This window comes from Theobroma cacao, chromosome 3 (genome assembly GCF_053813885.1).
Source record: "Theobroma cacao isolate CCN51 chromosome 3, ASM5381388v1, whole genome shotgun sequence".
NCBI classification, from domain to species: Eukaryota; Viridiplantae; Streptophyta; class Magnoliopsida; order Malvales; family Malvaceae; genus Theobroma; species Theobroma cacao.
In genome coordinates this window covers 42,415,447-42,442,861 of record NC_142641.1, presented here as the reverse complement: position 1 = coordinate 42,442,861, position 27,415 = coordinate 42,415,447, and the positions used below count along the sequence as shown (strand labels likewise).

The 27,415-nt window shown below is 33.3% G+C and overlaps 2 protein-coding genes across 3 annotated transcripts; one reads left to right on the top strand and one right to left on the bottom strand.

Annotated features, from left to right (window-relative positions):
- Positions 1 to 1,937: 1,937 nt before the first annotated feature.
- On the bottom strand, positions 1,938 to 7,167 carry LOC18606143 (serine/threonine-protein kinase SAPK3-like). Of its 2 annotated transcripts, XM_088804364.1 has the most exons (10): positions 7,059 to 7,167; positions 6,710 to 6,821; positions 4,613 to 4,687; positions 4,036 to 4,137; positions 3,875 to 3,928; positions 3,707 to 3,799; positions 3,504 to 3,596; positions 3,026 to 3,130; positions 2,815 to 2,913; positions 1,938 to 2,513 (listed from the first exon to the last, which is right to left on the bottom strand). In XM_088804364.1, exons 4-10 carry the CDS (start codon positions 4,102 to 4,104, stop codon positions 2,235 to 2,237), a joined length of 792 nt encoding a protein of 263 aa, XP_088660490.1. In that variant the 5' UTR covers positions 4,105 to 4,137; positions 4,613 to 4,687; positions 6,710 to 6,821; positions 7,059 to 7,167; the 3' UTR covers positions 1,938 to 2,234. The 2 variants fall into 2 exon arrangements, with proteins under 2 accessions (XP_088660490.1, XP_017972148.2); XM_018116659.2 differs by having other exon boundaries at positions 6,710 to 7,137.
- Positions 7,168 to 14,350: 7,183 nt separating this feature from the next.
- Positions 14,351 to 18,640, top strand: CBL1 (calcineurin B-like protein 1). The gene is made up of 9 exons (XM_007039594.3): positions 14,351 to 14,720; positions 15,277 to 15,445; positions 15,803 to 15,885; positions 16,143 to 16,202; positions 16,821 to 16,929; positions 17,014 to 17,066; positions 17,267 to 17,347; positions 17,765 to 17,877; positions 17,967 to 18,640. Exons 2-9 carry the CDS (start codon positions 15,367 to 15,369, stop codon positions 18,028 to 18,030), a joined length of 642 nt encoding a protein of 213 aa, XP_007039656.1. The 5' UTR covers positions 14,351 to 14,720; positions 15,277 to 15,366; the 3' UTR covers positions 18,031 to 18,640.
- The last annotated feature ends 8,775 nt before the right edge of the window (positions 18,641 to 27,415 follow it).

Genomic DNA, 27,415 nt, shown 5'->3' with positions numbered 1-27,415 from the left:
CCGGCCATCTATGACTACGAGGAGAAAATATTTCTTGCATACATATTCTCTTTTCTCTTGATTATAAATTCTTAATACCATATTTTTATTACTATTTTAGTTACATAATTTTATTCTCGATAAAATAATTTTGGTATAAATAAAATATATAAAATATGCATGTATATATTTCTTGTTTTTGTACTTCTTAAAATTTGAAGAAGGGTGAGATACTCTAAAGCCATTGATCCCTGCATGAAATGTTCTAATTGTCGAACTTTAAAAGGAAAGATATGTAGCTACCGGATGGAGAAGGGGGAAGGTGAAACCGATATGCATTGATATCTAACCTTTTCGCCATTAAACACTAGCTAGCGTACTACGATGGCAAATCTAGCTAGCCTCGACGACTTTATGTAGGCATGATATATATCCATAAAATCAAAGTTTTAATTATATTTTAATATAAACTTTTGTGGATTTTGATTGTTCCATTGATGAAGGATCGCGCTACTTGTCTAAAGATTTCCACACCACACTGTTGCATAAATTATCGCAGCTAAAAGTCATCAATGAACAGGAAAAGAAACAAAGAAATAAAGAAAGCTAGATAGCTAAATTTTGATTGCAAATCGAAGAATGTAGTCAAAACAGGAAAACGGGAATTTGGTGTTATTATGGAGGATGGCGAATTTGCTGTCTGCTTTTTTGCTGTAGGAAAGCTTAGGCTTATGTCTATGGAGGACATAGTAGAGAGTAGGTACTGCCAACTAGTTATCGAGTTGTGGACAACTTTTGTAATTGTTGACTTTCATTCTCTAAAGTTTTTGTAATTGTTGACTTTTATTCTCTACAGCTAGTCTTTTTATGGCTATACGAAGTCTTTCAATAGTTGAAAACTTACCATGGTATGCTAGATTGCTAGTTTATGAGATTTCAATAAAATATCACTTTTTCAAAAGAAAAAATTTCCCTTTGATCAATCTTGTGAGGAATTTAAGCTGTGTGGAATAAGCTACGAAGCATCTGTCCCTGCTGGTTCGTGGAAGTCAATGGTATAACAGTTTCAGACAACATTAAAAAAATATACAGACTTTGACTTCGAATTTTTTTGTAATGTTTTGCATGTTAGGTGTGGGCTGAGTTGGGTTGTTTTCGTTCCATTCGCTTTGATTCTCTTCCAAAACTGAAAACATGGGGCGATTCATTTGACTAAGTCTAAGACACTGGGAAGAATTGGATCCCACCACTGGAAATTATGGACTAAAAGGGTCCACAAATGTAATGAATTATCTTTGTAATCTCTATTTCTTACAACGGTAGTGCAGCACTATCTTTGGAATCTCTATTTATGAATGGGATAGGCAAGCATATGTTGATTCATGGTTTGCATTTCTTACAGGCTCTCAACATATCATAAACATACCTTTCCACAGAATTGCAATTTGCAACCAAAGTTTTGATGGATAAGGACTGGGTTAAGCTATTAGAAATTAGAACATGAGCTTCATCCTCGTACATAATTTGTTTGCTACCGTTCTGGCATATGCACGATACTCAGACAGGAACCTTAATGCTTATAGTTATGATGGGTAAGTTGCGTTTAGAATGCCTCACTAATTTCTACAAAATATTGCACTGAGTCGAGAGAAGTATACCTTTTAATTTAGACCACCAAGCAAAGCACTCCTTCCAGAGTCATGGATCCTTTTCACCTAAAAGAGACCATGGCCAAAAGCATCAGGACGGCCCCTTCACAGGTTTGGTGGAAATATGTCTTGGTATGTTGTGCGTGGTGGACCTGTTTTCATACCTGAAACTGGAAATTGAAGGGGAGACTAGACTTAATAACTTGCAATAAGGGGAATTAAAGGGACTGGCAAAAGTCGCTAATCAGAGGTAAACAAGGGAGCAACACATCAGTCAGGCATTCAGCAAAGTGCAAAATTACATCCTGGTTACAAAATATAAACTGTAACATTGTTAGTGTTCAAAGGAGTACAAAATAATGCAAGATTTGAAATCCGTTTATGCTTATGCAAGATGTTTCACAAAGTGTGAAATTTACAATATGGGACAGCAATTGATTATATGATACCCACAAAAGTTTCTTGCTGCCTGCAAGGCAACACACTCTACTGTAAGTCTGCTGTACAGCATTTCCAGTCTGATTAAAGCGTATCAACACTGTAACCCGAAAAATACTACAAGCTTAGAAATAACAAATCTTCTTGAAGCAATTGCAAAGGCCATGCTCACATAGGGGCATCAAAATCACCACTGACATCAATCTCAGATTCTAAATCTGCCTCAGCATCATCAGGGTCTGATGACCCAGCAGCAGCTTGTTCACCAACTTTGGCTCCTTCAGCCGGTGTCTTTGCCTCTTGTATGATACGCATTATTTCTTCAACACTTTGAGATGGTTGGCCACGTTCTGATTCCGCATAGTTTGTTTTCTCAATTTCAACCAGCTCTTTTGGTAAATTTTTCAGAAACCAAGGATGCTGCTTAATCTCTGGGATGGTAATCCTCTTTAGCAAAGATTAGAAGAATCAGCATACAAATAGTTACATCATTGGAACAATGTAAGAAAGGAGATACTTCAAGTTATCATGATAACACAATTTGCAGCAATATTGTTAATTAAAGGGTAAATTTTGCTCCTTTATAATACTGATAGATACTTGGTATTCAAATCAGAAGAGGCAGGCTTTTTCTTTTAATCAGAGTTTGTGTGTGCCTCTGTCAAAATGGTGAGAGTAAAACGCAGAAAAATAGTGTGCAGAGTATTCTAACAAATGCAAAATTTACAAAAAGGAAAAAGAATGATACCTTGGCAGGATCGGCAACAAAGATATGGGAAAGAAGATATCTGCAATCTGCAGACACCCTCACATAGTCCGGTATGGAGTATTGGACACTCATTATTCTCTGTTAAAATGTAAATGATTCAACTTCACAGTTTGAAAAAAAAAAAACACAAAAACCAAAACAAAAGGAAATGATAATGTCATCTAACTGAAGAACAGAGTTCAGAACTTACACCAATGGTCTTACGAAAATTTCTAGGATCTTCAGGATCCTCAAAGGGGTATGCTCCTACCAACATCACGTATAATGTCACACCACAGGACCAAACATCTGCAATCTACAACTAGTAGACGATGAAATTACCCATCAAATAATAAGAGTAGAGATCACTTAATTATTATTTACAAATTGAAAGCATCAATATTGTGACAGGGGTTTTTTTTTTTTTTTTTGGGAAGATTGATAGAGGAATTTGACTAGATCGCTAACTGAAATTAACATATGCTACTCAGGTGCATGGAGATATGAGATACAAGGTTCTGTACAGCAACTCAGCAAGTGTTATAAGTGTTTGTGTGCGTGTGTGTGTTTGTGTAGGTACCTTAACAGCATAACTGCAATGAGCACAAATTTATGCTCCATAAGTAAAACAGACGAATCCCAGGTTGACTTTCTGAGTGATATTTGATTAGCAAACAGAAAATTTATACCTTTCCATCATATTCCTTTCGTGATAGGACTTCCGGGGCTATATAAGCTGGTGTTCCAACAGTTGATTTTGGTTGTGAGTGCAACACAGCAGACTGCATCACCAACAAAGAAAGCAACGAATTAATTATAAACTAGAATAAGAACAGTAGAATACATCAAAGATGTATAACATATAGGGATTATTTCAAATTTAAAAATTAACCTTGGAGTAACCAAAGTCGCAGATTTTAAGACGTGGTGTTGGACTTCCATCCAGAAGTGTGTTTTCCAGTTTCAGATCTCTGTGACAAATTTGCTACAGCACAAGTAATGAATGAGGTAAGAAAGGTGACTATCATACAAAATCTGAAAAGTTATTCATATACCATACCATGGAATGACAGTAGCTGACTCCGGATATTAGCTGCTGGAAGAAAAATCTTGCCTGCCCACAAACAAATATTTTAAGTAAACATTACCTCACACAACTTCCACGCAAATTAACAGGAGAAGAATTAGCTCAACATGTTGAATAAGGATATATAAACTCACTTCATCTTCACTAAATCGACCTGCACTGCATATTCTCTCGAAGAGTTCACCACCAGCAGCATACTCCATGACAATAGCTAAATGTGTTGGAGTCAATAAAACCTGCAGAGAAATGTGTGGACTTTGGATTTTATCTACCGATTTAAGTCAGTTTTAAATGAACAGGCAATTATCTTTAATGAGATAATTGTCCAAAATATATATATATATATATATATATCGTTAATGATTATTAACAATGTAACAAGTAAAAGGAAAGTAACTGATGTTGTGTCCGTATTGCCCAGGGCACTGTTTAATCTCCTCGAACAAGCTTAGAAATTGATAAGGAGCGGCAAGCCAGAGCTTTTAACACTTTCATAAAATTGGTCAACAAGAATAAACTTAGGGCAGAGAACTTCAGATACTCAGTGCAAAACACTAAGTTTCAAACTACTACTGTTATGAAGTGGTGACAAACCGAGTCAAGAAACGAGAAATGTTCTTCTAAATGCCCCAATATATAGGCCTAACTATTTATTGTTCGAACCTGAAATTCTAACCAAATTGCTAATATTTAAAAAAATCAATTTCTCACCTCTTTGAACCTGATAATGTTTGGGTGCCTTAAAGATCGGTGGTTAATGATTTCCCTCTGAACATTTTCATCAATCTGAAACCAAAAACAGAAATCATAGTAAATTAGTATATCAAGGACTTGGAAAATGATATGAAATTGATGCATTCAAAATGCAACACACTGTTGCTCACAGAGAACCAAATGACTTAGGATACTGAAATGTAAATACAGTTCTGAAACTAATCACAAACATCATGCCCATTGCTGAAAACAGTGAAAGAAAGACAGTCCCTTTCTACGGTAGCAGCAGAAAGGAAGATTATAACATCACAAATTATGCCAAGAAGAATACGAATACCTTGGACTTGGAGCCAGACATTCACCATATGAACATGAGTAACTTTAATTTTCCTTTAGATGGCAGTCATAATTCAACACAAAGATTCGTGAATTAATGGCTAAATGTTTGCATCAAAATGATCAGGCCAGTGGCCATGTATGCACAATAAACATAACAGGAAACCAACAATGTTACATCCTTACTTGTCTTTCATTTACTGCTCAACATATAGATGTTAAAATAGATACCATTTTCCAGTGATTCTTAAGTTCAAAAATTTTCCATCAGAAAACTGTTCCCACCAGAACGTCATCGGCAAATGCAAAACTGAAACTAAAATATGCTTCTCAAATGTATATATAGAGATACCGATGGTCATTTTAACCATCATAGCCAACCCTTCCTCAGCACAAACATAAAAATGAATTATTTTCTCATTGCCACCAAAATAATACGATTAGCTTAAACCCCTCATCTTGCCATCCTTAATTTGTTTTAGTGCAAGAAATCAAGTTTTCGGAAATAGGAAACTGAGAGGCTGAATATGTGAACAACTGTAAATAGCAGGGACAAGTTATTCTAGGCTTTCATTCCTAAACAATTTGGAAAGCCAAATTTTCATCTCATAAATGGCAGCAACAAATTGAATTTTCAATTTGATCTGAAATCAGCACAAGTCATAAAGTAGTACCTCTGGACATGCAATGTGATTATGTCAATCGTCTTACTTGTACAACATTAGGTAGCTTGGCAAATATTAGTATAATATTTCAATTTTCATCTCATAGAGTTGTTCTTTATTAAGAAAAAGTAAACTTAGGCAGCTTGGCAATTTTCAACAACACAACTTTCTTCTCAAGAAAATAGAAACGTGTCAATAACTTCATTAGGTAAGAGAGTCTATTCACCCCCGCAAGAAAAGGTCAGAAACTTGCACTTTCACTCTAGATTTGTAGTCCATTATTAGTACATAGATTATAATAACGATGAACACGATATTATCTGCTAGCTCGAACATATAAATCAACACCATTTAATGGTCAGACTTTTGCCCGGCACTTCCTGTCCTATCCCCCAAAATGTCTTTGAAGACATAATCCACGCCTAATTCAACCAATGCACCATGATCACCTGACATGAAAAAGTCAAAACAGCTTGCTATGAAAGGCCAGAAGATTAACTACTTGTCTTGACCTGATTTTTTTCCTTTTTTGGCACCAATTACCAAATTACGTTTCTTATACTGATGAAACTCCAGAATTTTGCCCCTTCGATGCAAGAATTTGTAATAGAAGTAAATCACACATTGCAATACAAGGAAATGGCACCAACGATAAGAGCATATCCACATTCTATGGCAATTGAACAATGGAGATATTCCTTACTAAATGAAACATAAACACTTTTCCATATTCAAAACCCAATCACTATCTAGTTTCTGCGCAGCCATTAAGTAACCAATCGCCTACCATAATTTTGCCCAGATTAAAGCCTGGGAAACACGACCATCTTTTCACCTAATTCGAATTAAGTTGTATAACACACATTATGTTCATATAAGTGCTGGCAGTTCAGATACAATTTGCATATGATCCACGGCAACACTGACACTAATATGATACTTAGAAATGTTAATCATAAAAATTCAAACCGGCCTTAACAGAACTTCTCCATTTTCAGCAAAGCTTAATGAGAAAAATCAATCTTCAATAATTTCAGACTATCTAAGAAGTAACACAAACAAAGAAAACATAATCTTTAGAAGAATAGATTACCTTCTTTCCTCTTTCAATATATTTGACCGCAACAAGCTCTGTTGTCCTCTTATCTTTCACCAACCTTGCCACTCCAAAATTCCCAGTGCCAAGCTCCTTCAATGGCTCATACCTCTCCTCCATCACACCAATAATAATTATTAAAAAAACCCAGATAAAAATAAAAAAGAAAATGTGAAAACTTCCACAAAAACAAGAGTAATCTCTTGTCTCTAGATGGAATTTTTTCAAAGAGAGATAGTCTATAAGGAGTTTGAAACTAAGAAGACCAAGACCAAGAAAATATGATAGTAATCCAAAAGAAACAAAAAAATTGTCGAGAAAGACGGCTTGAAAGCAAGAAGCCCACCTACGCAACCCTCTCCTCCTACAGTCCTTAACCAGCAAACTCTTATAAGTTTACGAGTCAAGCCATGTTTTACGCCTCTTTCCTTTATCAAAGCAAATAGATAATTTACAGAACCAATAAGATTAAAAAAAATTATTTTAAAAAACGTCGAAGAATTGGAAGCCATATGAAAGACACGTGTTGGATTGAGGGGCCACTTCTGAACGTGTCGGATAATGGAGACAAAGACAATGACAACACAAAAAAAACAAACACTGTCTTATGTAATCTGACACGCGGCGTAGGTTAAGTCAGGGAATGTAAATAAAACAATATTATTTGGCTAAGTAAGCCTGGTGGGTCCCGTGTAAAAGAGTACTGTAACGTAGGTTTGCAAATGTACTTTGACCACCTAAATCTATCTTAAAGTCGTGTAACAACCAAGATAGGAATATTTATCCAATCATGTGCTGCCTCCGAAACTGCCCGGGAATAACGTCCAGGGTGATGTCTCTTTAGGCGCCTTTTAACTCGTTTGGATTGCACGCTCCAATAATGTTTCAAGATGTTCCCATCTTTCTTTTTGTTCTAGATAGGCAAGCCCCAGAATTTTGCGTCCCACGTTTTGTTGGTCGGTTTGCAGCTTTCGAGTTTCTTCTACCCATTCCTCCGTAGATGATCATCCAACGGTTCTGATCTAAACCATGTGGGGCCGCGTTGAGTTTGACTTTGCGTACTCAAAGACTTAACTCTAATCCTTGGGCATTCCTTCTTGAGACCACCGAAAGTGACAATATTACTGAGATAAGAGATAAAACTATTTTTTCATGTGTTTGGGAAGATGACTTTTTTCCAACTAAAAATAGGATAAATCCGATATCACATATGATTATACATATTTGTTACTGGTGGCATTATTATAAATTTAAAACAAATCTTTCAATTAATGATTTATGATAAATTAAATTTTTGACAAAAAAATTTAAGTATACACAAATATACTTCTTACGTACCTAATTAATTTTGTCGTATAAATTTTAATTATGTATCCATAAAATTTTAAAAAAAATCATAAAAATTTTAAAATAAATATAAAAATTTAAATAAAAATAGTTGAATGTAAAAATATTTAAAATGTAAATATTTGTTATAACTGTTTAAGACATAAGATACTTTATTATTTATTCAATTGTGATCCAATACAAAGAGAATTAAAATAATTAAATGTTGCTTAAACTCGAGAATTTCTTATTTTTTTAGTAAACCCAAGTCAAGATTTTCGAATGCAAAAGATTAATTAATATAATAATAATAATATAGCAACAGTACCATAGATTCCATACACCTACCTTATCTACCAACATGCATTTTTCTAGTCAAGATTGGTTGAATCGAGACTATATTGATTCCTTTAATATATTATGAAAGATTATTATTTACATAATCCATCAAAAGTGGCCCTTTATTTGTAAATTTTTGTAGTATTTTTTTTATTTTCTTATTAGGAATTTATAATATAAGACTATGTTGAATGTTTCATATAGTCTGAATTCTGTGCTGATCAAACCCACGTGGTTTCAGTTTGTCAATTTACGTGATGCATTGCTTGATAGATTGGAGATCTCATGGAGATTGGAAGATAAATTTTCCAAATTGTTAAAATTGGACTTTTTTTTAATTTAATACAAATTAAAATATTTGTTGAATAGTTTTATTTTCTGAAATAAATATATATGCCCAAAGGAAATTATCTTGTATGTTGATGATGGAGTTTCTAAATTTTATCTACGGACGTTAAAAAGTTGACAAGTATCTTATTTTTTAAAAATTAATTATTAAATAAACATGTATCAATTTATGAATCTTGTTTATAAAATTTAAAAACTCTACCATCAATTTATAAAACAAAAATCTTAGGTTCAATGCTAAAGCACTCATGGATATGAACAATTTTGCATTTTTCTGTTCCTTTCATTCTATTTAGCTTTTTCTTTTATTTAAATAATAAAAAATTAATATTTGAATATAAGCAACTTATTGGTGAAGCATAGTCTCTATAACTACGTTGTTTAATTTTACTTTTTGTTTTCCTTTTGATATGCCATAAATAAGAAGAAAATTATGTTCACAGTAAGGAAAAAAAATTATAGGTTCCCAAAATCTAATCGGCCATGCCCATGTTAGAGTGGGGCTTGCCCCAATTAGATTGCGGGCTACAAGGCCCACTGACAGTCGATATTTTCATAACAATTGATGGGGTGATTTGACTTGAATGGAATCCAGAGGGATTCACATAGGTTCAAGGGGCGGTGTGGGGGGCGGTCAAAAGAAAGGTTCAAACTTTGAAGTGCCTAAACGTTGCAGAGAAGTGATTTAAGGAAAATGACCGTGGAGCTTTAAAAGCCAATGGAAGAAGATATATTGGACCCCAGGAATTTTGCACCCCTTCAACATTGCCTTCCCTGAAAGTGAAAGACTGATTCCATCCCAATTCACCTAATCCCCTTTTTCGTCTTTATTTTTCATTATATGAACTTATTCCTAACTATTTTTTGACCAAAAAGATACAACAAATTCATCCCTGCAAGTGCTTTTCCAGGAAGGTATATGGGGATAGCTTTTAGCTTTTTTTTTATTTTTTTGGGTTAGATATTGGTGATTGTCATTTGTCAATGGTTAAGAGAAACCATTGGTACCAGTAATTCCATTCAAACTTTTAATCAAATTTCACTCTCTGACATTAGTTTTTCAACTGCTGGGAGAAGCCAAGTAGTTCTCAAAATGCCATTCATTGTGCGTTTTCGTTTCCTATCCTAGTTCAAATTATATATTGATATCTCATCCACCTTCTCTTCTTAGGTTTTTGAAAAATCTCTACATGCCTACCTTTGACTAAACCTACCTTACCAGAGAGATCGCATCCTACTTCTGTCTAATTTATAACAAGCTTGTTATAGCTCTCAGCTTACCTTCTTTATGAAAAAGGAAGGAGAGAGCATGAATGAACCTGATAGATCCACAGGTTGTGTCCCAAACAACGCCTTATCCACCAGATCAGATACATAGCAAATTTGGTGAAAGAAAAAAGAAATTGCTATTGTTAATTAATTAGTCTTAATTTTGTTAAATTAAAAAACAAATTAATATGTTTTCTTTAACCAATAACTAATTTCAAATGCATTAATTGTTTTTATTTAAAATTCTTATATATGGAATATAAAAAATTTTATATATGTGTTATTGTCACAAGTTCACATTCAACTAAAATTACATACTTATTAGATAAAGGAAAGTTCTTACTTAGAAATTTAAGATTCATCTCATAATTCTGTGATCACTTAATCAAGAAACTTATTTTCATCCAAACCTTTCTCGATCTTAATATCTCTTGTAAAGAATTTCACATCAATAAAGAATTAGATAAATTTTGATATTACTTATCGCGATTTTACACGTTTAATCCAAAAAGTATATATTTTATATAAAAAAAATTGTATTTATAAATTCAGAACCTATTTCATTTTTTCAAATTTAAAATTTGTGACATTATGACTTTCCCTTTTCGTTATATTCACGAAACTTGATTGATATTTTATAATGAGACTTCATGGCCCAACCACTAATAAACTAAAATTTATGCCTTACATTTCAAGCTGCAAGTTAGAAAAAAATATATTTTTAATTAATTTTTTGGAGAAAAATCATTCAACTTAGCGCCTCCCCCAAAAGAATACTTCAATAAAAAATCATTAAAATTGAAAAAAAGAGGGAAACAAACTCACTTTTTCAAAAGCCAGAGCATATGGCAAATCTCAGATCTATTACAACTTGACAATAATAATGTTATAAAATTAAGTTTGAAAAAGAAACTCAGAATTAAATATATACTATAAAAGAAATCTTTTAAAATAAAGAAATGGACCAACAGAAAACGCGATTAGAACGATAATTTATCCAATTAAATATAATGAATCAGACTGGGATTTTGTCAAAAATTGAGGTCAATGTGTCAACATCTCCGTCTGACAGTCCAACGATTCAACATCGTCAAAAAGAATTATTTTTTGCTATATTTTATTTGATTATTTTAAATAGTACCAAATACTTACTGCGGAGAGAAATATTGATTGGAGAAAAGATGAGGAGGAGGAGGAGCTATAAATGAATATTATCGCCAACAAGCACTTTCAACGCTTCAAAATTATTATAGGAAAAAAACAATTTTTTAAGATGGAAATATGGGCAATAATTGACATATCTCCCCAAGTTGATATTTACAAAATAAATAAAGTCTCTGCTAGATTCTCCTACAGTGATAGACAACATAAGCTAAACGTTAAAAACATTTTAATAATTTCTTTTGAAATAAGAAAAGGATAAAATAAATTGATTAAACCAGCCTGTCAATTCTTTTATTTTTTAAAATAAAAATAATTCACGAAAAACACTAAAAAAACAGGTTTTTTAAATGAAATATTCCATCGAAAAAGTTCAGATTTTTGTCAGAATTGATCTTTACCGACTATTATTCGCCCCTCTTAGGTATAGAATTCACAAAATTAAAAAAAAAAAAAATCAAGCTATCCTTTTGTGGTTCAACTTAAAAGACGACGTTATATAAAAAAAATAACCAAATATGGATATTTATAACATTATACCTATATAAATTTAGTAGAATTTTCAGTTTCCAATTGCAATACATTCTCATCGTCTGGTTGGTTGAGACGTCCGCCGCAGCTATCATCATCTCGTGAAAGGATTTAAGAAAACGTGAAAAGCCATTTGGGGATTGGTGGTGTCAAATACTAGCTAGCAGGAACAGGCTTTTTGCCAAAGGTTGTCTGTTTTTTAGTTGGTGTTATCGTTTCCTTTGGCTGGCGATGAAAAAGAAGAGAGAAGCGATTTCCTTTTCTTTTTCTTTATTTCTTTAATAGTCAGGCTAATAATTATTCTCGAAACAGCTCTTTGATTTGTTTTTAGCTCACTTTTTAATCCGTTAAAACGATTCCCTCCACAAAATTTTAATGAATTTTCGTCGGGTTTTTGACAAAACGTTAAAAAAGAATATTTCGTTGGAAAAAAATTATTTACTTCAATGGCAATCAACTTATTGCTTTTTTCCGTTCTCTGGTGCAATACTATAAACCTGAGGAGACAAATACTAAACCTTTCCATTATTCTTTGTTTGATTCCGAAGTTTGTCTCAAAAACAAGTAGTAAACCAACAATAATGTAAAAGAATAAAGTGATCATAGTTGTCGGTTTCTTTCTTCATAAATAATCCGAGCAAAACTTCCTTCCCCCCCCCCCCCCCCCCCCCCCCCCTCCCCTCAAACTTGTTCCACATGTGGCTTGATTCCTGCTCTTAATTTCATAAATCATGGAGGGTAAGATGTGGGAGAGACAGACCAATAAAAAAACCCAAACAGGGTCATGTGATTTGTTGGGAGTATTACTAAAGTGTAATCAATGGAGCTTATGAAAATGTTTCCATAAACGTGAGTAACAAATCAGGGGTTGCAATCAAAGTTCCAATATTTCCCTTGAAATGGACGTGAAATACAAATGATTTTAACGAGGGCAGCTAACTAGCAAAGGACATTTTGTTTTGTTTTCAAGTGACAGATTGTTTTCATTAAGGTTTGTTTACGTTGCTTTCAGCTTTGTTTTCAGTTATTTGCCCTATCCTAGGGGGCTAATTAAGCCGTAGCAATCTTTCGCTAGGGACAACCCTCAAAAGTTGATACCTCCATCCTGTTGGGGACAAAACCATCTGCTTCTAGTCCAGAGCAAACTCAACAACCACAAGGAAAAATGTAGCATATTCTGATTGGACTGCAAGGTATCTCATTTTAGTTGATTTTGGGTTTGGGTTTAAGTTTACAGGTCAATTAAGTAGAAAAAAAATCTATAGCAAATGAGAAAGAACTTAACCTAAAAAATCCAACCAATGCATAAAATGCAACAGTGAAAAGCCTAAGAAATGTAACTTCTAAATATTTTGGGTAGCCATAAACCAACCAATTGTATTTTTGGTAAACATTGAAAGGATATAAAACCCCCAAAATCTAAATTGAAAGATACTTGATTTTGGAGTTAGGATTAGAAATTTAAAACATTTGCAACAGTTAAATAGTAATAATACTTAACTCAATTTTAGTCTCTCATGTCTATCCTTATCCATTCATTTTTAAATTGAAATGGACAAATGGATGGTCATGAAGAAAATAATTAAAGTTAGAAGGAAATACTTGGACTATTACTAATATCAAGCAAAATAAGTGACAGATCAATCTTAGGATACTTTCTTCTTTACCTTCTTAATAAAGTAAGTGACATTTACCTATAATCATGACCACCCAAATATATTTTCCTCTACTCAAGCAAGAAAATAATCTTCAACTCCTAACTTCCTTTTTATTTTTCAATTTTACCAATTACCCAATTTTATTTGGTTTCCCTTGCAATAGCCATTTCCAATTTGGCTTACACTAAACAAAGAAAGCCAACAATTTTGAATCTGAGTTTTAATATGACCTTTCTTTTCCTATAATGAACATGACTAGACAACAAGTGAGATTTTTGCTTAATTTTAAACCTAATGATTGCCTTCTAAACATTGCTTCTTATAATAATTTTATTTATAATGAGAATATATGTACAAAATTAAATCATAACCACAAACAAACAATCCTTAACATATGTAACTATACATAGAAGAAGATAAAACTAAAACATAACTAATTTATTGCATAACTGTAAAAAAAAAAATTCAATATAAAATTGAATAACAAAATAAACTCACAGATGGTGTGACATGAACTTAAAATCATTAAGTGAAAGAAGTTAAATTTGAACTATATAGATAATGTACCATTTTTCAAAAGAAAAAAAACATACACTTTTCAATCTTTTCTCATTTTTAAAAATTCAACTAAATTTAGCATTGATCCTAAACCAACAAAAAAAAAATAGTGCATAGGTTAATGGTTGAATTTTCTACGTTCAAATTTGTTCCCATGTTTATTAGCATTATAAAAAAAATTAGTAGTAAAAGAAAATGAAGATAAGTATAACATGTGTATTTGCTGTTTAGAGATAAACTAATGAACTGATTAACAGAAGTAAGTAGTATTAATCAACTGATAATTACTGTCAGTAACTCCTTACCGTGCGATAAAAAATTATTTACCCACATCCTTAACAGGGAATATTCCAAATTCTCTTAACGCGTAAAGTAAATAATTCAACCACTCGCGTCAACGGTACGTGCAGTTACTCGCGTTCGAGTCCTATTTGTTGGCCTCTCCAACACCCGGTCCTTTAACTCGTCGAAGTCCAGTCCGTTTTGGCGTTTCCAACTTCGCTGCTTCCCTTTCAGACAAGCGAAAAGAAAGCTGAAAATTTAATAATAAAAAAAAAAAACAGCGTAAAAACAGGCTTTTCCCTCTATGATCAGATCAGCTTAGTCTCAACCGTCGGATTAAGCGGTCAATTTTCTTTTTCTCTCTCGAGAAACCCTTCTCTGCCTTTATAATCCCCCTCGGCTTTTCTCGCATTCTCTTCAGATTATTTCATTCTTTTTTCAAGATTAAGGAATTCGACGTTCTCTCTAGAAGCTTTTTTTCCCCTGTCGTACTTTTCAGCGACGGATTTTGATTTTTCCGGCCACATTTCCGGTCGGTAAGGTTTTGAATTCGTTACTTCTTTTTTTTTTTTCCCCTTTGAATTATACTTTCTAGAATTTGAAGTCTTATTTATTTATTTATTTTTCAATTTTTTTTCGTTTTTCGTTCTTTTTTTTAAAGAAAAGTTTCAAGCTTGAGTTTTCTTAAGAAGTGATTTTTAAAGCTGTTTGTTTGGGGGAGAAATTAATTAAAAAGAAAAGCGGATAAGGTTTTGGATTTTGATTGTTAGATTGATTTTTTTTTCGTTTAATTTCATTACGTTTTCAATTTTAATTTATTGGCTATTGCATTTACTTTCGCAGCTACGAAGGAAAGGATTTTTAAGGCTTTAATTTTGATTCCTTCCCTAAATTTTTATTGTTAGAACAATTTATAATTTCTGTTAATTTTCTTTTTTCGGATTTTATGTTGAACCTTTTCTTTTTAGACTGAGATCTGTTGATTTAGCTTGCATCTTTTTTTTTTTCCTCTTTGTTTCATATATTACTTTGTTTTGATTTCAAAGCTGATTAGTATTTGATTTCTAATTGATGTTGTGAATGACTATGCAGGGCTGAAATGGATTTGCAGAGAGAAAATAGTAAAGCATAGGCGCTTTAGTCTAGCAAGTGCCTCTTTGTTTTTTTTTTTTTTTCCAGTAAATGGGCTGCTTTCAATCTAAAGTAACAAGACAATACCCCGGACACGAAGACCCTATTACTCTCGCTTCACAAACTGCTTGTAGGTTTGCAAATTATTACCACTTTTTGTTCATTGCATGTATCCTATTGTATGATTGGTTATCTAAGGAAACATCAATGTTTTCTGAGCCTTTTTTTTTGTTTGTACCAATGCAATTTGTCTCGGGGTTTTCAACCATTTAGTCAAGAAACATGGTTCTGTATCCAACTAAGAAGGAAAATTTGTAAATTACTCCTGGTTTGTTGTTTTTTGATGGTCTGGGGAAGTTTTGTTTCCTCAAAGATTTGGATTAGTCAATCAGCTTGGGAAGATTATGTAGTTTGCTAACCTTGCTTATTTTTTTGCTGATGTTTATGGAAAATTTGACTACTTGTTTGGTTTTCCTTGTATCTGCAGTTAGTGTTAGTGAAGTTGAAGCACTCTTTGAGCTATACAAGAGCATCAGCAGTTCTGTGATTGATGATGGGCTGATTAGCAAGGTTTAATTCTGTGCTTCCTTTGTATCAACCAGATTTTGACTTTTCCTTAATGCGGTTTGAAATTAGCATTATCACATCTGATGTCGTGTTTGACTTTTTGATGTGTTCATGGTTCTCATGACTTTGCTTTTTGATTGTCTTCCTTCCTAGCTGCTTCCTTACCATTAGAGGATTTTTTTCTCATTGTTTCTTTTATGTCAAATTTGAAAATTTGTATGCAGAATTTAATGCCCATTTGACTTTGCTGTTGTATGCAGGAAGAGTTTCAGTTAGCTCTTTTTAAGAATAGGAAGAAGGAAAACATTTTTGCAAATCGGGTAATATATATTTTTGCGTTTACTGTTCTGAGAAATTCAATATTTCTTCAAGTTTCATTTTGTTTTATCTAAATTATGTTTGACGGGCATTGGAAGTGCTAGCGGTGAGCCATCTAGCTGCATCATTATCTATAGAGTTGAAGTTCGTTTTGAGGGCCTGTTTATCACATTTATCTTGTAGAACTTTTATGTTAGAATTCCTAATGCTTTATGGGAGATGTCTCTGAGACCAATCATACATGTATGATTCAATAAATCTGGCTACTATTATTCTATTTCACAATTGCTTCTATTTTGACCATTTGTACTGGTATGATGCTGTTTTGTTATGAATAAAACATTAGACATGTGCCAGCCATGTCCAGCATTGTTTTTTACGGTCATTATATTCTTTCTTTTGGGTAGGCATTGGCTTACTGCATATCCTAATACTTATCATTGTTCCACACGGTGGCTTTTATGGGAATGTTAATGGCATCAGTGAAAACATTTTCTATCTTTTTTAATATCCTGGGGGCAAAGTATTTTAGTTTTCTTGCGCAACATAGTGCAGAGCGTACTGGGGAACATTTTAAAGATTTGAATTAGTTTATTTACTCAACCTTCTAATGCATGCAGATCTTTGATTTATTTGACGCTAAGAAGAAGGGAGTTATTGATTTTGGTGACTTTGTTCGAGCACTCAATGTCTTCCATCCAAATGTCTCACAAGAAGACAAGATAACTTGTAAGTGGACAATTAATATAATTATGTTGAATTGTATGTGTTAATCTTCTGCCTCATTTTTAAGTTTATGGTTTTATATTCCAGTTGCATTTAAACTTTATGACATGGATGGAACGGGTTTTATTGAGCGGAATGAGGTATGTTGGGCCTGATACTTTTGTTATTTATGTATCATGGTATCGTCTGGATATATATTTTGATATAGTTACATTGTTTTGAGTAAACAGGTTTTAAAGATTACAGATTGCTGCATATCATCCATATTTATATTTTGATTCAGTTACATTTTTTACACAAACCTCCTTGCAGGCAACTTTATCTTATGTGATTTTGGCAGGTCAAGCAAATGTTGATTGCACTTTTATGTGAATCTGAAATGAAGTTAGCTGATGAAACCATTGAGGCTATACTTGATAAGGTGAGAGCTTGTTGTGGTACGGTTGCGTAATGTAAGTGTTTAGTACTGTTGAAAAGTTGTCAAACCTTTTGAATCAGTAGTTACCTGAATTACTGATTACTTGGAATTATTACACTCTTAACAATATCTTGAATCGAATACCTCCAGTTAGAGTATTTCATGTGACTGCCCATGTGAGGTTTTAGATTTAGAGTGAGAACAAAGGAAAGGTTCCTACATTTTATTCTCATTGTTGCTTATGTTGGCATTGTGTTAAGTAGTATCTGTCCATACATGTGATATAATCATCAGGCTCTTTCTGGTGAACCAGAATATTTTAGTAGTCTTCGGTCATAAAATATTTGTCTCGTAACTCTTTGGTGGGATTTTACTTTATTTTGCAACTTTTTACTGAGCCGTGGGGATTTTTGTGAACAGACATTCTTGGATGCCGACATTAATCAGGATGGAAAGATAGATATATCTGAATGGAAAAACTTTGTCTCCCGTAATCCATCATTGTTGAAAATCATGACCCTCCCATACCTTAGGTATGTGCTATCAATAATGTTAAGATAAGCTTTACTTGGAAACCTCACTCATCTGGAAGCTCATCCATTTTGTAATATGAATTCTGCAGGGATATAACAACAACATTTCCAAGCTTTGTTTTTAATTCCGAAGTAGATGAGGTCGCCACGTGATTGGGGGAGTATGTGCTCGGTTTAGCATGTTCATGCATTGGATTGAAAGGCATTTCTGCATGATTTGTTGACATTGAGCGTCTTTATGTGAAGAAAGTATGGTTAGATTTTGTTGCAAGGCTAAAGCTATCAAGTTTGCAAAGGATAGCAGCTAAATATTCACTAGGATGGCTAGTTGATTGTATAGGCATTGTAATTAACCGTTTCAGGTATTCTCCATTTTTAATCATTGTTTTTTAGCAAGGTAATATCAATTCAGCAGTAGATTAGTGTTAAGTCGGATGGATTGCTCGAATTCCAGCTTTAATACCTTAGTAATTACAAGGTTCTAAGAAACAAGGAGGTCTAGAGGAAATAAAATTTTCAGATAGGTTGTGGGGTGGGGTGGAGTGAGGGAGAGATTCAGAAAGTGGAGGTACAGCGACTTCCAACGACCAGGTCGGCTGGCCCTGTTGTAACATAACTACAAATTTGGGATGTGTGCCATGTGCCACCTTTTGGTGTAATTGATCTCCTTTGGTGGTGTTGTGGGCTCCTTTTGAGAGTAAATTCTTTTGAAAAATGGTTTACTTGTTGATTTGAAATTAGAACTTTTCTAAGTTGTAAACAACTCGATCATAGTGTTATGTAAAATTTTATTTCGAAAACATCATCCCGGAAAACAATTGTTTGCAGGTGGACCTGTCCTGGAATTTTGCCTCATTAATTCCCAATCTGAGCTCCACAAACTGTCCTAGCTCGCTCTCTGCCCTTGCCAGCGTGAAACATCATCAGATTCGCACGACCCCGTATGGACCATAGCCAAGTAATAAAACACCAAAAATTTCTGGCTCTGGTCCTGGTTCTGGGGACAGCTCTGCCACGTATTACAAGTACAAACCCATGAGCCAATCCATAATTCGAACCACATGCCCAAGGTGACCACTAAGAAGCCCATCTTGAAAATAAGTCCATAGGCATTGGATTGTGCTGTGCTGTTCAATCAACATTTAAGATCACAGGCATGAATTCGACTGTGGAGGGTCCTCATTCTCTAAATGCTGGGAAAGAAAAATCTAACTGCACCTGCACAAGGAACTGGCAAGTGGCAACAAGTTTGGTGTCAAATTGATGCTTGAATTACACCCAATCCGATTGGTTTGGATATATATGATGCAAAAGGAGATGACAATACTGTCATAACATGTAAAATAATTCTGGTGGTATATATATACAGACTGATCCACAATATCTCAGCTTTTCTCAAGAAAATAACGTAAAGATTCTTTAATAATGTCTCTCTTGAACGGTTCTTTGATGTTCTTTAACTATCCTACAGATCTGTTGCAAAGCCTTCCAAGCCCCTCCTGCCTAAGCCTCGAGAAGACATGAATACGAGCTACCCCCGAACCTACAATATTTTTTTAAACAATTAATAGTCAGACAAGATCAGAGGGTAAGATTTATTACAGGAGACATTCAATCACTGCCATAACTTGGTGAACAGATTCTGTCATCAATGTCACCAAGAGAACCTGAGAGACAACGTAAACCTCTTAAGAGCATTAGCAAAAAAATGAAATTACAATAGATATGTACGGCAGGTAGCGAGTTATGTTGACGTACGGTCTGATTCTCGATAAATGCAGCCAGCCCTCTTTCTGAGTCTGGACTAGGAGATCTGCTGCTGATGACATATCCTAGGTGAAACCTTTCAGGCCTACCAAGCAGAGTGCAAAAAGTTGTCTAATGCACCGACCAGGTTGATGCAGGACGAAAAATGCAACACCTTGTAATTAATTCAAGAGCAAAAACACACCTGTTGAAGTAAACATCCACATATGGAGAATCACTTTTCATAAACATCTGAGTATATATGGAGATCACTTTCACAAGTCTTGTAGCCGAAACGGGCGCTTGATCGATCGGCGATGTCGATTGTTGGCGTAACTTAGAAGAAAATTTTCACCAAGCGTAAAGGAACCCGAGCTAGTCATTCAGGGCTCTAACATACAATATTTGCACAGAGTACACCCATCACGTAAGCCGGCACAGACAAATATCATGCACGTGTTTTACAAAAAGAGAAAACAGATGGGACAAAATACCCATGAAATATCTGTATTTATATATTTTATTTAATTTGATGTCTGTATTAAAAATTAAAATAATTTAGTTTTTTAATTTTAAAAATTATTTTAATTTAATCTTTAAAGCAAAATTTTATATTTAAAATCAAATTTAGATGAATAATTTGAATTGTGTTGAAATAAAATAATATAAAAAATAAATAATTTTTATGATTCATAATAGTATAAAAATTTAAAATTTATTTAACTTAATTTTTAACTTGAACTAATATCAAATTAGTAAAATAAGTTGATTTAATTACAACTTTTATAATTTACAGATATCCATTCTTTTAGAATCATTCAATCCTTATCTAATTTACCTTTTATTTAAATTTATTCAAAGTTTTTTATAAAACGATTTTATTTAAATTCAAATACCATAATCAAAATTTGCTAAATTTAATTATTAATTTAGATCTACAAAAAATGTAAAATAAAATAGTACAAATATTTACAATTATATTTAACTCTGTCAGTCATAAATACAGTCTTTAATTAAGAAAATTTTAACCTAAAAAATATAACTTAAAATATTAAACAAAATAAAAATATAAATAAATAAATAATTTAAAAGATAAAATAGCTTAGATTCTATGAATGTAATAAGAGATTTGTCATGTTCAAATTAAGCAAGTCAAAGCGATATGTTATTTTTATAATCATCACTAACTCCATATCCCTTTTTTCATTTTTTTAAAAGAAAAGACTAAATCAACTTTTTTGCTAATTTCAATTCAACTCAAGTTAAAAATTAAGTCAAATAAATTTCAAATTTGAATACTATTATAAATTAAAAAATAATTTATTTAATTTTTTATATTATATTATTTTAATATAATACAAGTTATTCATATAAATTTGACTTTAGATATGAAATTTCTTTCAAAATTTATTTATTGAAGGAGAATTCAAACTTAATTTTTACAAAGAAAATAAATTAATATATATATATATTCTAAAATTAAATAATCAAGTAAAAAAATATTTATATATATTTTTTAACATCATAATCTTCTATATTTAAATATTTGACTTATTAATAAATATAGTTATCATCTACTTAAATATTTATATTTTTAAATATTTTTTCAATTTAGTTTGTCAACATCTCGATTTTGTTTAATTTAATTCATTTACTATATATTTTTGTTTAGTTTAATCCATATGACGTGACAAAATTTTTATTTAAAAATTTTTTTATTTACCATGTGACACCGACATGTCAATATTGCTACGCCATCATATTAGTGTTACGTGACACTATCATGTTATCATGTCTGTGCCGCATAACATGTCATGTCACCAAAATATACTACATCAGCGTTAATGTCATCTTTTTAAACGATAAAATTAAATACCATTATGGAGAGAAATTAAATTGAAATAATTTTTAAATCAAGAAATTAAATTATTTTAATTTTGAATATATGGACTATATTAAATAAAATGTATGAATACAGAAAATTAGGAAATATTTTAACCGAAGAGATGACAAAGTGTATCTTTGCAGATATCTCTTTCAATGTTTTGACATTGGAAGTTTCGTGGAAACTAGCAGAAGAAGCTTTGTGAAACTGCAGTGGGGGTTCTGGGGATTTGGGTTTCAGAGCAGCGCTTAAGTTGTCTTTTCAACCTGGGTTTTGAACCCAACCCTGTGTTCGATCCTCTTCGCTATGAGTGAGCTACAGTATATGGAGATTTCCATAACTTCAAATATTCATTATCAACAACAAAAATATAAATAAAAAAAAAAAGATTTTTAAGGCCTACAAGAAAGCTTTAATTTTGGAGCCCTAATTTTAATGGGAATTAATCTTTTTTATGCATGTTTGTTTAAGTAGACCACGAGGGGCAGGATCATATGTCAACAGTTGGATTTGGTCAGGCGAGTTACTGTATAATTAAGCATTAATCCCTGGCTTTCAAAAAAAAAAAAATTAAGCATTAATCCTTTACTACTTTTCAGATGTCAACAGTTTAGTTTTGAGTTTTTTTAGTTAAATTTTTATATTTTTATTTTAAATTAAATAAATTTTATGATTATTAATTGATTAATTACTATTAGTTAAATTGCATATGTCATTTTTATAATTTTATAATTTTGTCGTACAACAACTTTTTTGTTTGGTGAGATGCACTTATAGTAATTAGTTAATAATTAATTTTAGTAAACTTAAAAACTAAAGATGCTCAATTTTAGCATATAATAATTGTTAAACAATATATTTTTATTTTATATTTAACAGGTAGAGTTATTTGTGTAATTTTCACTTAAAATTTTTTCATTTAAGTTACTTTATAGTTTTGTTAAACATTAAATTTTTAATATAATTGTTTTTTAGATATTATCTTTACCCTTAAACATAAAATTTTGACGTCATCATTACATATTATAATGAAACTTAAGATTATGGTGACCATTTTATCATGAACATAATGTCATGGCTTTAACACGACAAATAATTTTTCTCATCTTTTCCGACAAGGATTAATTTTCAAATCTCGAATTCTACATAAAAATAATAAAAAAAATTCAATTCCAACTTTTTTACTTTATTAACTTTACCTGACTCATGTATATCTTTAGAGTGGAAGTGTGTGACGAGGAAAAATCCAATGTGGTTCCAAGGTGTAAAATGGAAACCGTGTGGGGCCGTAATCATTATTGTGGAGTCATCATCCATAGTCCAAGAAAAAAGCATGCATGCAACTTAATTATTGTTGACTTCATCACAACAATATAGCAAACTTTTCGGGTTTTTTGTCTGGTATAACAGTTGAAACAAAGGACAGCCCCCCCGTTGGTGTTGGGCGTCATCAACTCAACCATATTACATTGGAGATTCTCTCCTTATCCTTTTAACCATCTGGAAAGTGGAAACATTTAATCTTCTATGCAAATGCATACCAAGAGTTTTGCATGACCCAACTTTAATAATAGATTAATATTGTAACTATATATTTTCTAGCATTAAAAAAGGATTATCAAGGGGCCTTGCTTTTGCTGACGTAGTGCTGCATCATTGCCCTCTGTATCGTCATGAAAACTTGTTCCTTTATAAAGTAAGATTATCGATTCATCATCACGGTGGACGAAAGGGGTTAAATATTATACCTTTTATATCTAATTAATTTATATTTGATTCAAGAGTTCCTTTTTTTTTTTTTCTTTTTATAATTGAATCTAAATCACATAAGCCTAATTAATCAAGGGACACCATATAAACTAGTAGTCTGTAGCACTAAGTTTAGATCAAGGTAATTTAATCGATTTTTAATTTTTAAACATCCTCTCAACAACACAGTATAATCAAGATCGGACTTTTATAAAACCATGTCATTGTTCTACAATAACCTGTTACGGTAAATCTTGCTACAGTATTTTTTCTGTAATGATATTGTGGTTTGTAATCAATTTTATAACGTTTTTAATATAAAAGTTATACCAGAATGACAACTGCAGAATATATGTCATTATTTATTAAGTATAAACAATATTGTCATACTAAGACTAGTACTAGAAGGAAAGAGTAATCGAAAAGAGAAAACTTAGAAAAGAATAGCTTATATTTCACCAAGGATACTTTTACAAAGCTAAGTTCTAACATTTAAGTTTTGCCTTCCTTCATGGTGAAAGAGTTGCAATTTATATATAAACAAAGCAAACTATTTAGTCGATCTAAATTCTAACAACGGATATACCGTTAGCCGAACGAAGTGTCCGGATTCAACGCAATAAAAATTTTGTTTTTCCTAATTTATAACTTTTCGATAAATGACATTTTTAATGTTTTATAGACAAGAGAAAGCATATATCTCCAATCGCATCATATACATACAATTACACTATTGTACTCACATATAAAATTGAAGTTTAACTTATTTTGTTAAATTATATTGCGAACTATAATATGATATTTTTATGGAAACCAACTCTAATAAATTCACACTCTAATTACATAAAAATCTAATAAAACAAGTTAATGACAAAGAATTAGGGTTAGGGAGCACGTTTGGTTGGGGAATAAACGTCAGAAAACTAGTGGGGCTTACTTTTTGACGTTCATGGTTTTTCCCCTACAATTTCTCTTTCTTTTTGGCAGATTCCTTTGACTCTTTCCTACTTCAGAAAGTTCCGCATAAATTTCCATTTCAACTATTTTGTTATGTCCTCTCTGATATAAATTCCCCTACCGAATCATCTCAATTTGTCACAAGCAACAAAAAGGGAGAATAACAATGCAGCTCCTGATTGACTTGAGGTATACGTGCCCTCCACTGCTGAATTTATTCTCGTTTCTGCCCTTGACATCCCAAAATAAGCCTGCATTTCTGCTTGCTGCTTTCCTCACTGATCAACCCATTTCCATCTTCATGCTTGCGTTCTTGCTTGTTGCCACTTTCTTAACTCTACTCTTCCTCTTCTTCTCTGCTGAACTCCATCTCACCCCCCATCCCATCAGCTTGAGAGCTAGAGGTTTCTCCATTGCCCTTTTTATATCACTCGTAGCCGCAGGCTTTCTTCCGCCTTCACTCTTCTGGCTTGTCTATTTATTCATCTTGATCACAGCTCCTTGGCACGACAAACTGTTTGATCTATTTATACGCTTTTTCCGATGCTTTGCTCTCACCCTTCAATCCCTGCCCACATTTATGATCAACGTTACGCAGAATCATGAAAACCCAGACCCATCTTCTCCTCAGGTCGTTGATCTTGAAGTTGGAACTGTAGCAATCGAAGGAGAACGTCAACCCTAGCGGAGTCAGCAAAGTTCTGAACCTGACTGCGTATAGTGAATAAACGAATCATATGAAATGGTGTTTGAATTCACTTTACGCATATGTAAATGTAGTGAATAAAGGAAGCACCGAGATTCTACTTTCTCGTTAGTCTTACTTCTTTTAGAACTGTTACTGTAATCTAATTCATGGTGTACTTTTCGATTTGTTTCTTTCAAAATTGATCACTCATTCTGCATCTTAAACCTTGAATGACCTGGATACAAAGAATCATTCTGAGCAAAATATAAATGCAAATAAATGAACAAGTAGGGCTGACAAAGTTCAAAATTTGTCCCAATTTAATCCTATAATGAATAGAAATCCCCTGCCAGACAGAGAGGTGCCCGGGGCCTCTCTGCCTTTCTAAAATGAATAGATTGCCCTTCCTTTCTGTGACCTATTATATAGCTTGTCATCTTTAATAATTTTTTCCATGTATGTCACTGTCTTTCTTTCTATACTTACTGTTATAAGGTTTCATGTTAAATGAACGAATTTTTGTCCTAAAATGCAGACAAAATGTCGAGGAAATTTAAAGTAACTTTTTGTTCGTCCCAAATGACTAAGTTCTGTGCCGGTAGCCTCACCGGTCACTCTTAGTAGGGTTGTTGATGGTCCACATGGTTTTGTCTGTGATCTAGATGACTAGAACAGAGATGTCATTGTCACTGCTCGAAAGTTCGTGCCGCAGCAAGGGGTCAGCAGTGGCACTATGTGGCCCGAGGACCTTCGCACGTGACACCTACACTTACTGGTGAATCGACCTTCTATTATGAACAAATGAGAAACAAGTACTACAACCCAAGACCGCATCAAAACTTTATGGTTGCAAATTAGACATCTAAATCCAAGATATTCTTCCCAAGTTTGCCACTATGCAACAAACCCATAGCTAGCTACATAGTTCTGAGTATTAAAAATCACTTTCCCAAATCTTGTAGCCGAAATGAGCCCCTTGATCGGCGACTATTTTCCTTCAATTGTATCTAGTATCAAAAGAAAGAAACTAAGACAAAAAAAAAAGGTATATTGTAACTAACCAATGTGGAATGATGACGCTTTGAACCAGAATATGAGCTCCGATCATGAGCATGTCCTTCACTGTGACTTGATGGCTACAAGTTTCATAAGCACACTCCCTCACTGTTTGTGAATAAGAAAAGCCCCTGCATGAATCAATCGAGCTTCCATGTCTACTCTCATGGGACTTTTCCAACCCGAGAACAACAATCAGAAACTTTCCTTTGACTAATATATTATCCTAGAGTGACTTACAATCAGCTTACAAAGGGCTAGTATCTGATAATGGAAATTCCGATATTGTTTCAGGGTGTAAATAAAAAAAAAAACCGTTTAGGGCCAGTAAGGCCATGCTTACAAATTATATCTGCAGAGTCATCATCTATTTTCATTAATCCTCCCACTCCACAAGGAAATGGAGGTAAAAAGCATGCACACAGCATGGTGATCGATGACTCCAAACTCGAAACAATAAGTTCAATCACGACGGTATATTTTGTTACGCCTTATACATATATTATCATCTTTTTCCCTTTTTTTCTTCTATGTACAACGGTTTAAACAGAGGACACCTCCCATTGGCCCAAAAGATTTTGGTTCTGTTATAGATGTTTTCCGTGCTCCTAACTATAGCTTGGCCGTGAAGACTCCAGTTAAGGTGAGAAAACTCACAAATTGGACCCCTCCCCTGCTGGGACAAATGAAGTTTAGCGTTGACAGCGCCGCAAGAGGATGTGCAGGTGAGTCCTGGATTGGGTGATCTTACGATACGGAAGCAAGGTTCTCCAAAGGAGTGTTCCTGATTTTTGCAGCTACTGAATGGGCTAAAGATTAGATTTTGGTGGTCGATAGTGATTCGGAAAATGCTGTTAAATGGACAAATGAACAGGATTTGGCAGCTTGGAGGACGTGGAGGTGGATTCTTGAAATTGAGAGCCTCAAAACTCGATTAAAAGGGTGGATAATAGTTCATACAATGAGGGAAGGCAATGAAAAGGCGGACAGATTAGATAACGAGGGTATTGGCAGAACCCAGAATCTGATGCTGTGGTTTAGCAGGTATGGACGTTGAATCAAAGTTCGAATTATGATAAGGGGACACTGCAAGTCCTGTCATTGTTGGCTGGACTTTTGTGTGTGTGGGATGTTTTGTTTGTCTTGTTCTCAATCATTGCGAAGCTGTTATTTTCTGTTACAGCTGGGTGTTTTCTGAGAGTGTTCCTCATGCCTGGGGTGCGTTTGATCTCGGTTATGGACTTTCAGGGACACTCTGTTTTTCCTTTTGTAGTGTTGGTGCTTGTACAGATGCCAGAGCTTGTGATTTTTGGTTGATATGCTCGCTGCTGCCTTAATTTGTAAGAGCATAAAAACTCAAAATCCATCCGTGTTTCTAGTGGAGTTATAATTTGTTAAAGCTTCAAGGATAATTAACTAATATTATGTCCGATTAATGGATCAATTACAGGAAGGCC